The sequence below is a fragment of the Melanerpes formicivorus genome, unplaced genomic scaffold (assembly GCF_026170545.1).
Source record: "Melanerpes formicivorus ecotype bairdi unplaced genomic scaffold, bMelFor1.0.p_v2 SCAF_5, whole genome shotgun sequence".
Classification (NCBI taxonomy): domain Eukaryota; kingdom Metazoa; phylum Chordata; class Aves; order Piciformes; family Picidae; genus Melanerpes; species Melanerpes formicivorus.
Genome location: NW_027142357.1, coordinates 31,797,580 through 31,809,900, shown reverse-complemented (window position 1 = coordinate 31,809,900; position 12,321 = coordinate 31,797,580). Strand labels below are relative to the sequence as shown.

The 12,321-nt window shown below is 43.9% G+C and overlaps 1 protein-coding gene across 1 annotated transcript in view; it reads right to left on the bottom strand.

Moving 5' to 3' along the window:
* Positions 1-816: 816 nt before the first annotated feature.
* The window catches only part of KALRN (kalirin RhoGEF kinase), a 556,957-nt gene continuing 545,452 nt past the window's right edge, over positions 817-12,321 (bottom strand). The window contains exons 58-61 of the mRNA XM_068139024.1: positions 11,758-11,836; positions 10,336-10,536; positions 8,702-8,840; positions 817-6,427 (exon numbers count right to left, since the gene is read on the bottom strand). Coding sequence (XP_067995125.1) covers positions 5,882-6,427; positions 8,702-8,840; positions 10,336-10,536; positions 11,758-11,836 — 965 coding nt within the window. The 3' untranslated portion in view covers positions 817-5,881. The remainder of the gene's footprint in view (positions 6,428-8,701; positions 8,841-10,335; positions 10,537-11,757; positions 11,837-12,321) is intronic.

Below are 12,321 nucleotides of genomic sequence, written 5' to 3'. Positions count from 1 at the left end.
ACCAAGCACCCTATCAAGTCTCCTTCTAAACACCTCCAATGATGGTGACTCCACCACCTCCCCAGGCAGCCCATTCCAATGGGCAATCACTCTCTCTGTGTAGAATCTCATCGGAGGTTTAAATTGGATATTAAACTTTTTCACTGGAAGGGTTTTCAAACACTGGAATAGGCTGCTCAGGGAGGAGGTTGAATCCTCATCCCTGGAAGCGTTTAAAAGACACATAGATGTGTTGCTAAGGGACATGGTTTAGCAGCAGACTTGGTAGTTAGGTAATGGTTGTACTTGACGATCTTAAAGGCCTTTTGCTACCAAAATAATTCTGTGATTCTCTGATGGGGGATTCTGCTGCAGGAGGGCCTGTTCAGGGCCTGCCCTGCCCCTCCCTCTCTCCCATCCCCACCAGGGCAGCACCTGCACTTTCCATAGGGAAGCAGAAACCACTACTGTAGGGAGGGCTTCGTGTGACTGGAGATTTCCTCTCTTCCTCGGCTCTCGAGATGACCCTCAAGAGGCTGCTTGGTTTCCTGGTTGATGTATGCAAGGCTCAGGGTTGGCTGGAGTGATGGGTCTTTGCTCTGGTTACTTGTGAACATACCTCCTCAAAGATGGTTCTGCCTGGATGTATTTACATGTGATTTACTCCAGGGGATCCTGCTGTAGCAGGGGATTTGGAACAGATGATCTTCAGAGGTCCCTTCCAATCCCTGCCATTCTGTGATGCTGTGATGAGCTGAATAAAGTGATCAGCAAGCAGTGAGCCTTCAAGGCCTCAGGAAGACTGCCCTAGGTGTTTGAAATAACAATGACCCAGTCTTCTCTGAACAACTGCATTTAATCAAAAAAGCCCAGAAACCGAATCATTAGTATACTCTATTTATAGGAATGCAAGGACAGAAGATGTACAGTTTGAAGCTACACTTGTAGATGATCATAGATACTGCAGTACAGTAATAACAACATGTGACAGCAAGTAATCACCTCACAACAGTACACATGAGTGATTAGACTTACAAAGGGAATATTTACAAACTTACCTTTACAAAACCGACATCGTGTGCATACAAAATGAAATGAGCAGTACAACTGAAGATACATTTAAGGCAGACCAGCAATACACTGAAATAATTAAGGCTGTGGAATTACTTTGCACCTTGGAAATGCTGAGCTGTTAGCAATACTGTTTCTTTTTATCTCCTTCAGCTGATTGTTGCAACGATTGAAAAGCATCAATATATACCAACTGTTTGCTCTTATCTCAGTGAATAAATCTGCGATACAAGATCATTATTTTTTTCCTTCCCAATTCCTATTGCATTTGCCTTCCAAAAGTTAACAGCAAATTGACCTCAGTGGCAGAGCAACGCTGACCAGTTTGGTAGAAAGAGAAGTAAAAGCACCAGCATCAGAAGTTGGACATGAAGGTGAGATATGGCTTGAGTAAAGGAGATGTTAGTTTTTCACTAGCTTCATAATAAAGACTACAGTTACAGTGAATATTCAGCATCCTGACGCTATGGTAACACTCACCACTATACAGATCCCAGAATAAGAATTCATCACTTGATGGCAGTGTGCAGTCAGACTAGTTAAATGTGGGTTTTATTTCCTTGGGAAAGCACCATTTTCCGATAGGACATGAAAGAATGAGCTGGAAAATAAATGCAGGCCCTGTGCAGACGCGAATCTACCTCTGCAGTGAAAGGAAGAGAAACAAAACCATGTTGTTAGCCCCTGTTGCCCATTAATGATCTGTTAGACCTTTGAATGTAGAGACTGGCCTTTAGATCTGTCTCTGAAGTTTGTATTATTACAGGTCACTTGATGCAGTCCCCTCATTGCAAAGGGTTTTAAAGTGTGGTTATATATAGTCGGGTCACAATGTGCAGTTCTGCATTTAGCCTTTACTCATAGTATTCCTAACAAAGGCCTGGCAGCATCGTCAGAAGTGCTGATGGACTCCACTGAAGCCACAGAACTTGTGCAGGTCAGTTGAGGGCACAGACTTTGTCTCAGCATTAATTTAGTTGACAAGTAATATACCTTGAAAGGTAATTGCTATTGAAACAAAATGGAAAGGCAGTAAGACGAAACAAGACCTGTTGGCACAAGTAGGAAGAGGGAAACTTTAAAGCCTGGATTGTTTTGAAATATTGAAGTCTAAAGCCCTGGGCTGGCTGTGTGTTGTACCTGTAGTAACGTGCATAGGGGGCTTGGCAGCTTGGTGGAGAGGTGGGGATCTCCCACGTGGCAGTAACTGCTTCAGCCACATGATGGGAGTTGACACATGATGGGAGTGTTGCTTGGGCAGATTTCCCATCCAATGGCTGGGAGAGAACTAGTAGAGTGGAGAGAGAGCGGCACGTTAGCGTCTGGCTGATAAGCGCTGCATGTCACTGTACCCTCTGGGCTCTGGTTCAGTGGTGCCTTTGCTACTGCCTTCCTGCAGACACTGTGAGCAAGTGTACTTCAATGTCACTGCAGGGTCAGACCACTGTGAGGATGTCTGAAGGTGGTGGCTGTATGTGCAGTGCCAGCATGCACCAAGCTTGCAGTATTCTGTTGCTAGTATTACCATTGGTCATTCTAGCTGATCTGAAGCTGCTGCAGGAGCTAGAGAGTGCAGCCCATCATGTCTTCACTTGGCTGTCTTGAGAACACCCTGACTGGTAAAGCTCCAGGTGGAAATCTTCCCCTGGGAGTCAGCTGCTCTCTGGGGAGCTTTTAAAATGCCTAACAGAGCTTTATGAGAAACTGTTTCCCTATGTTTGTTACAGGCAATACTTCATGCACAAAAAAATTCAGTAGTTTCAGAATGCTACAAAGGGGGGCTGCTTGTGGTGTATCTCACCCTGTGGGCCCTCTCCAGGCCTCCTTACTGAACTGTAATCTGTATACAACAGAGTTACAGGACCTGTTGGATCTGCATAAAGGCCACAGGTTGGCTGAAAAAGATCTCGAGAGAGCAAGTTCAGTATACTTACTTCCTCTGTATTTATCATACAGCAGCATTTCACATCAACTTGACATTACCCAGACAAACATAAAAAGTGGTTGATAATCACAAATGTATCTGGAAATGCTAACAGGTTCCAGTTTTCCTGAATGTGCTGGAATATGGAAAAGGCAGAATCATTACAGAAAGCAACCCTATAACCTTAAAAATCTTGAGAGCTCAGCACCTCCAGCTCTGCTTTGACAAGGAATCTCTTTTTTGAGTCTGAGCACCAATACCTAAACATGCATCCTCTTTCAGCCTTTTGGATTTTGTTCTGTTAACTGATAGCACTGAAAAGCTTAAATGCTCCCTTAAGCAACCCAACTTTCCCCCTGTGCATCCACAATGCCTGCTGTATGCAAATTCAGGAGGTAGGAAAATAAAATGATAAATAACTCCAGATTTCATATGAGAATTTGCCTATGTTACTGCCAGGCAGAAAGGCTGTGGCTTAAACTGTACCCACAGGCCTAATAAAAGCTGTGGGTTTTATAAACCACACTTCCATAAACATGTTTTTTTAAGGGCAGCGCAATCACAGTACAAGGAGCCAGCTTTGACAAGCAGGAAGAAGTACAAACAGTCCTGTCATGAGAAAGTACCTGAGGCTGGTGCTAATTAAAAACACCCCTTGATGACTGCTGCCTGAAGAAGTTTTGGTTGCTAAGGGATCACATAATTCACACTCTTGCTCAGTCTGAGAAGGGCTTCTGGGTTGCTTAGAAATTTAGCTGCTGTACTACAGAGGGGATCTCAGATAGGCTGTAGCTGATCTAGAAGGTTTAGAACACCATCTCTTTCAAACCTTTCCACAACTTCCCCCTCCTCTCTCCATCAGCCTTGTTCACTGCTTCTGTCTGCTCAGGCACCTGGGCTCAGCCTCCTGACTCTGGCTTCTCAACCTCAAGGTCTGTTCTTGTATTGCATGCACCTGGTGCTGAATGTTGGGGGTTTTCTGCTGTGCCTCCTTTCTTCTCCACTAGCAAAATATTGACTGTACTGATGGAGTGAGTGCAAAGAGAAGGGCCAGGTCTCCTACCTGCTGTGAAGTTGAGCTTGGAGGTGGATTAGAAGAAGGGCTAGCAGGGCCCTGAGAATTTAACAGTACTTGCAGAGCATCTCCACCACCTGCAGGCAGAAACAGCTTTTAGTCCTGCAGGTACATTGCAGGCTCACAGTGCAGTTACTTGGATGGTAAATTACATTTGTCTTTTGCTCTTAAAGAGAGGCAATGCTGAACACACATGGTCAGAAAAAGCCCTTTCCTTAGGAAAACCTTTGGTAACAACTGACATTTCCCATCCCAGCCACAGCAACAGCACTCAGCACCAAGACAAAAGCCCTCACATGCCAGGGGGGAAAAAAAACCCCATACTGTAGAGTTTCATGGTGTGGTAGCAGGATGGGGAAGCACCAGCTGGGGACATGTTTCTCCTCCCAGTCCCATTGCCAGAGAGGAATATTTGGCCAGCCTGTGAGCTGCTGATTTGTCTTTGCAGACTCCCTGGATTGGCTATACTTCAAGCCGGCTCCGTCACTGTAACATCAATATGATGATGTTGCAACCTGGCTTGCAAGAGAGAAGTGTTTTAATTGTCATTCTTTTTCTTTTTTTTCTTTTTTTTTTAACTCTTTTATTACAAATTAGGCTTTGGACATAAAAAAATCCTCACAAATGCTTTGGTGATGAGGTGCTTCACGACAGCTGACAGATATTTACACGTTTGGAAATGAAACAAATGAAATACTTTAAACACAGAAAAAACGATTTTCAAGATGTAAGCACAAGGGTGAACTCACCACTCCTACTGCACTTTGAAAGGCTTAGATGGACTTTGGGCCAAGCAATTCTGAAGCTAGAAATGGAAGAGGATCCTTTATATATATATTTTATATATATATATATATATATGTATATAATACAATATATGTATATTGAAAACCTGTGATAGAAAAAAATTGTCTTCATCATCATCATCATCATTTAGTTTACAGATACTGCAAAAATTGGACACAGCCTTTTCTCAATGCACAGGTTTTGCAAAAGATTTCTGTACAGTGTGTATATAAAATGCTTTTAAAAAAAACCCCATCATAGTCCCATTGTGCTTAGTCAAAACCAGCTGTATGCTCCAAGGAATTCATTGTCTTGGTCATAGCTCTGAAAGTACCGCGTGTTGACTCGACACAGCAGAAAGCCCAAGAATTAACGGCAGATTTTGATCTGAGCACTACCATGCAACCAGAGTGTATCGAAGCCAGGCCACCATAGAAGCTGATCCAGCAGTGACTAGGACCCGGTCTTGCACATCCTACATAGGCAAAGTCCACACTGAAATCATGGCAGACCTGGGCATACAAGGCATGCAAAATCTTGTCTGTGAACCTGGAGCAGGCTTGCAGGGATTTCAGCAAAAGCTGACTTCAGTCCAGTTCTGCAGCACGTGCTGAGGTCAGCCCAGTCTCACTCCCCACCACTATCCTACTGCTAAACTCTTGTACATTTTGAAATCAGTTCAGTAAGATCAAGAGGACTTCTTATAAGGCTGCCTCACAAAGATTAAGGCAACTGCAGTTTTGGCTCTTGTTTCCAGTTGGTGTTTGATTCCTGCAGTCCTTTTTTTGGCAGTGGATGCAGCAGTACCACATGTCCCAAGAGGAGCCCACCAAGGGAGGGAGCGAATACTTCCCACCATCACCCCCTCTGCCTTGGTCCTGAGGAGCTGGGCAGGTGCTGCCACCTCAGCAGTGATTTGCACCATGCAGTTAGGTAAGCCATGTGAAATGCAAATGCTGAATACAGGACTATGTACAGACAGGTCTGCTTTGTGCCTGCTCACTGCCTGTGCCTCGCCTCAGTGTAGGACCCCAGGGGTGCAGACATTATGTGCCTGGGTTCAGCCTGCTCATCAGGAAACTCTTGACGCTGGGCACTGGGTGCACGTCGTACTGGTGCCTGCGGCGCTCAATGAAGGAAGCCAAGCGGGAGGTATCCAGTGGGATCTTGGAATAGCTGCCATTGTGTGGCTGAAGCCACGGATGCTGTAAACAAGTGGCTGCAGTTGGCCTTCTCCTGAAGTCTTCCTGGAGGATAACACTGATGAAATCCCTTGCAGCATGACTCACATCGGAGAAGTACTCAGGCGGGAAGCTGAAATCGACTCTGCACACGTTGATACAAGTCTCCTCTTTGCTTTCATCCAGGAAAGGAGACACACCACTTAACATGATATAGGTGAGGACCCCAATGCTCCAGATATCTGTGCTCAGGGAGACAGGAAGGCCTTGGATAACTTCAGGAGCTGCAAACTCCGGGTTTCCAAGGAGGTGGTGGATGTGGTAATGACCTGTGATCTGAACTGCATCTTCCAAATCAATGATCTTGACACGAGGTACTGGGATTCTTAAATCAATGAGCAGATTTTCTGGCTGTTGCAAAGATAATAACAAAACCTTAATTATACTACATTTTTGCAAATGAAATGTGCAAATGATGAAATCTTAATAGCCAATCAAAACTTGCATTTATTCAGTTATGTGAGGTACAGATCAGGAGGGTGAACAACAAAGAAGCAGCTCAGCTGCTGTTCACACTGCTGTAAATTCAGATCAATGCTGAATTGCTGAATGCTGAGTGTCATTGCTGAATGCAATGACAACATCCTCTTCTGCACTGGGGCAACACACTGGAATTTTGCACTTTGTCCCAAATACTCACAGTTTATTTTCCTTAACTAATCCCTACAGATTAAGAGCACTTGACAGAGTTTTAAATTTTGATAAGGTTTGTGTGTCTCTGATGAGTTTATTTAGATTCCATTTGTTTACAAGACAGCTGGCTACATAAATGTGCATAATTTGTAGCAGAAGTGTTCTTCATGAAGTAAGTGCTCAGCTTTGCTCCCACTGCCACACATCCTGGGAGGACTTCTGATGTGTGCCATGATGGTTGCTTTCAGTTGACACACGGAGCTGCCTGTGTCCTCTAATAAATAGGAGCTCCCAGTTATGCCTTCCAAGCCAGAGTGCAATTATATTCCATTCCAGCTGGTTTTCCCTCTGTTTTACCAACTCTTTCAGTATTTGAGATTGCTCTCTCAGTGGGAGATGCTGAGCATTGCTTATGCACTCTATTCTGGGTACCTAACATGTACATGTCTTTATTGGCTCTGAGATGATTTCTGAATTTACTTCTTGCACTCTCTCTGGACTCACTTTTCTGCCCTATCACCCCCTCATCACATGCATATTTTACTGATGCCTCATGGCTATATATATAAACCAGAGCTCACTACACTGCTGTTCCAACCTCTCTCCTTCAACACGTTCTTGAGCAGGATCCTGGGACAAGACACTCCATGCATAGGTCTGCTGTCACTACCAATGCATCTCCTTCTTCCCACTTAGCAACAGAAGGGGCTTTATTTAGCGTCCCTTATTCAAGAGATCTGTAAATAGGCCACAGAAAATTGTCTTCCCACCTTGTTTCTGGGAAGTATCTTATGATCAAATAGATAATTTAGTGCAGTTTCTAACCTCCAAGCGATAGCTGCTTTTTGACAGCTGTAAATTTTCTGCTATAAATACAGCAGAAAATACAAACAGACTGAAACAGACTGAAGAAACTAGGACAATTTAGCCTTTTGGGATGAATGTTGACAAAAGATACTGACATGCTGACAGTTGAGAAGAGACCTCCTTGGAGCTGGATTGTCCACTCTACAAGACAGTTAAATTCATCTCTCATTCTCCATTTTTAATTGACACTTAAGCCTGCAAGTATTACAGATTATGTCATATCTCTGGCAACCAGAATGTGGCAGATCACAAAACTCAAAACTCTTGATCATAACTTCAATTGCTGATTCTTTGTCATCCAAGATAACTGGGACATTGGAGAGGACAGAAGCACAATGCCAAATCCAGGACAGTACAGTGCCTCCTGCCATGTGCACTAACAAAAGTAGGCATGAGCTGTGCTGATGTAACTGAGCATGACATTAGAGGAGGCCTCAATTTCTTTTCCATGATGCATCTTGTTCTTTCTCTGAACCTCTCCCTCAGAACCTCAGTTGCCCTCTCAGGCTCTACAGCACAATGCATTGTGCTGCTTTCCTTTGCCCCCGTCAGCAGCACCCCCACATGCTGCACCCTCCCCTTGCATTGGGCTCTCTAGAGCACTGTTGCAGATGTGTCCTGACCTGCCCTGAGCTGTTTAGACACAAGGCAGCTCTGCTCAGGAACCTTGACAACTAAGTTACAGTATCACAGTGTAACTTAGGCTGGAAAGGACCTCGAGGATCATCGAGTCCAACCTAAGTTGATCAACCTTGTATCAACCTAAGTTGATACAAGTGTGAGTCCAAATGATATCCTGTGGATTAATCACAAAATTCCCCCTCAGGCAAGGGCTAGAGACATCTCACTCATGTCTCAGACATCATCTTTTTCCTTCATTAAGTCTAGAAAGCCCTTGAAAACAAACCAGTAAAAGAGGAAATAGCTGCATCTTGTCTGAAGGAAGAAAAAGACCTTGTGCTGCAGATCTGTAAGTCCTTTCTGTGGTCAACAGGTCTCAGATGGTGCTTGTCCATTTAGTGATCATCTCTTCAGGGTACACACTGCACGTCCTCCCTGTCTGTGCAGCAGGGAACTGTCTGTCCAAGGGAACTGAATAATAACATCATTCTCTTTTCTTCTCACCTTTATGTCCAAGTGAGCCACTCTGCAATTGTGGAGGTACTGCAAGGCTTCCATTGTGTCTCTGATATAGAAAGCGACTTTTTCCTCCATAAGTTCATCATGGTTCATCAGATAATCTAAGAGACGGCCATCATCCATCCTGCGAACAAATCACACCCGGTGCATGAGAGATCTAGGAGCTGTTAATACTTGAAAACAAAACTGCAGCAGAAAATTTGTGACCTAAAAACAGAGGAAACTAAAATGCAAGATCTGATGAGCATTTAATGATATCTCAAGATACCTCAGGCGATGGAAGTGGTAGAATAATTAATCCTCAATTGTTATCTCTGGCCCTTGAAGAGCTTAGCAACAGTCTCAAAGTAAACTCATTTGTTAAGGATGCATTTAATAGACAGAGGCAATTCCTTTGAAAAAGGTTCCTCTTAATTATTTGGATTCATCTCTTTGTTTATAGAGCTGGTTGCATAATGTAGAAAAAAAGAAAACAACCTCACTGACATTTTCAGCGGGTAATATGTTCTGTGGGAAAACTAAGCCAATAAAAGTTTTCCACCTGCTTTTATTTATCTACATACATAAGCAAGCAAATAGCCTGAGTACACTCAGTTGGATATACTGGAACACAGCAGCATTTTGGATTTTGGTTGCTATTTCTCCTTGTAGGGGCAAGCATAGTGGGTACACAGCTCTTTCCACCAAGAAGTCCTACAACTACATAGGCTTCAGCCTATCTGAAACACATTTACTCAAATATATAACATGGACAAAACTGCCCAGGTAAATCTGATGCTGTTCAGTGGGACAAACTAACTGCTGACACAAGTACCTGAGCTTAAGTGGAGTATAAAGCAGTTTCATTTGTCCCTCTGAATCTTATTTAAGGTACAGAAAAGGCACTCAAAGTGCTGCAGAAAATGGATACTTTATTAGAGTGGAGTAGAGTAGAGTAGAGTAGAATAGAGTAGAGTAGAGTAGAGTAGAGTAGAATAGAATAGAATAGAATAGACCAGGTTGGAAAAGACCTTTGAGATCATCAAGTCCAACCTATCATCCAACACTACCTAATCAACTAAACCATGGCACCGAGCACCCCATCCAGTCTCTTCCTAAACACCTCCAGTGATGGCGACTCCACCCATTCCAATGACTAATCACTCTTTCTATGAAGAACCTCTTCCTAACATCCAGCCTAAACCTCCCCTAGTGTGGCTTAAGACTGTGTCCTCTTGTTCTGGTGCTGGTTGCCTGGGAGAAGAGATCAACCCCCACCTGGCTACAACCTCCCTTCAGGTATGTGTAGACATCAATAAGGTCTCCTCTGAGCCTTCTCTTCTCCAGGCTAAGCCATCCCAGCTCCCTCAGCCTCTCCTCACAGGGAGAGGTGCTCCAAACCCCTCCCCAGTTTGTTGCCCTTCTCTGGACACATTCCAGCAAGTCAACATCTTTCCTAAACCGAGGGGCCCAGAACTGGACACAGTACTCAAGGTGTGGCCTAACCATTTACCGTCACAAACAATAGAATACAGATGACAAAATCTTTGCCCTGCTGAACTCGGGGTGAATTCCCTCCTTGGTTTTAACAGGGCTGCGATTCCTATCCAGGCACTTGGATGCAAGCTCCACGTACTTACAGTTCCAAAACTAAGATGTAAGAAGTAGGAGACTCGTAGGTGTCATGGATGGTGATGTACTGAGGGTGTTGCAAGTGCTGTAACAGAGCCGCTTCGTGTGCTGCCTGCTCTTTCTTCTTCATTTTTTTACTAATGAACTTCACAGCGACATCTTTGCGGGTGGCTTTGTGGACACATTTCTTTACTATGGAGAAGCGACCCCTGAAATAAAGACAACCAGAATAACGAAGGAGCCTCATGAATAAATCATGCCTCATTTTCAGTGCAATAACTGACTTGCTTTCCAAAGTGGTGTTTGATCTGGCACATTAATATTTCACAAGGAATCAGACTTAACTAGCTGTTCAGAACCTCTTCCAACAAAGGCTTCCATCTCTTACTCGGGGTGTAGAGATTCATTGGGGATTAGCAAACGCTGAGAGCAAACGGTGTCGCTTTGCTTTGTGCAGCCATACTGATGTCCTCTAACAATATCCCCTGGGTTCAATTTGCTGCCACTTTTACAGGTTCTGTCTTCTTTTTTTTTTTAGTTTTTTTTTCAGCTGTGGGTCTCCTTTCTCCAGCTGCTTTAGGAAAAAGCCCAAACTTCTCAGACAACAAAAAGAATGACCTTGTTAAATTGTCACTAAGCTATCATTTTGTCTCACTGCTTCAGGCACACCATAAGAAATGTAAGAAAAAAAGCTGTCAGGAAAGCAGTTAGGAACCTCATACAGACTAGTGCCTAGTCCTGAAAGTAAAACCACTCAGGCAAGCCATGTGCTGCACTTGGCCTCTTATTAATATATCACTCAGAGAGACTCCTGTCCTTTCATGTCCCAGAATTACTCTCCTCAGATCTCAGAGCTGAAGAACTAATTGTGTTAATCTCAACTGTTTGCATGCCTGTTACTTTTTGTCTGCACAGAGCACCAAGGGCTGACAATGTTCTGCATTGCCTGTTTGGGCTCCTGTTCAACTGACCATCCCACTCAGAAAGGTGCTCCAGCATGCAATTTAAGTCAGTCACATGCCTCATGTGCTTCAGCAAACTCAGACTTTGAGGTTAAACTTATCCAGAACCAGCAAACTGTAAGGAGTTCAAAAGCTCACATCAAATCAGGGCTAACAGAGGAGATACCAGCGAGGCCTGCCCGTGGCTATCAAGAGATTTGGCTGCTTAACTGTTCACAAGTTTCCCAGGTTGCAATCCTCAAATCCCAGCCAATCTTTAAAACTAGGATTTGGTCCATATTTTACCTAGTCTATATTTCAATCAATATATTTTACCTAGTCTATATTTCAATCAGTACTTAGCATGCTGTTGTGAGGAGCAACAGTGTTGAAGCCAACTACAAAAAGCACCCTGAACTTTCCTGCAAGGAAAAAGCTTCAAGGCCTTGTTTTGGCGTTTATTGCAGCGATAAGCAGGGTTAATATTACCTCCCAATCTCATGCAGCTCCGCATAAGCAAGGTCAAAGTTCTCCTTCCATGAAACAGTGGCACCATCAGCAGCAGAGTCTTTGAGAGAACAAAGGACATTCAAGAAAACAAAGTTAAGGACAGTTTCCTGTGTATTACATACTGCATAATTTCATGTGAGACTATATTACTTAAATCAGCAAATAATACTGCTAGGAGTCCAGCTTCAGAGTGCTCACGCACAGCTCCAATGTGTTGCACCACTTCAAAGCCAGATCTCCCAAAGGAAGAAGGTGTGGATTAAAAAAAACCCCAAAAGTGGATTCAAATCTGTCCCTGCAATTTTGGGCTGAAAAGGGCCATGCAGACAGTCTAAGGACATGGCTGTGTGTAACTGGGAGGTAGAGCTACACCATGCAAGCTCTCGTTTCATCCAGCACACACCACTCAAGCCAGTCACAGACCCAGTTACACACTGGAGATGCTAAAACGTGGGGAAATGTGGGCTCTGCTCCCATTGAGAGTGAACTGTACCCCAAATTCCTGCAGCATCATGTGCTGGGAACTCGCCTCCATTGCAGCTG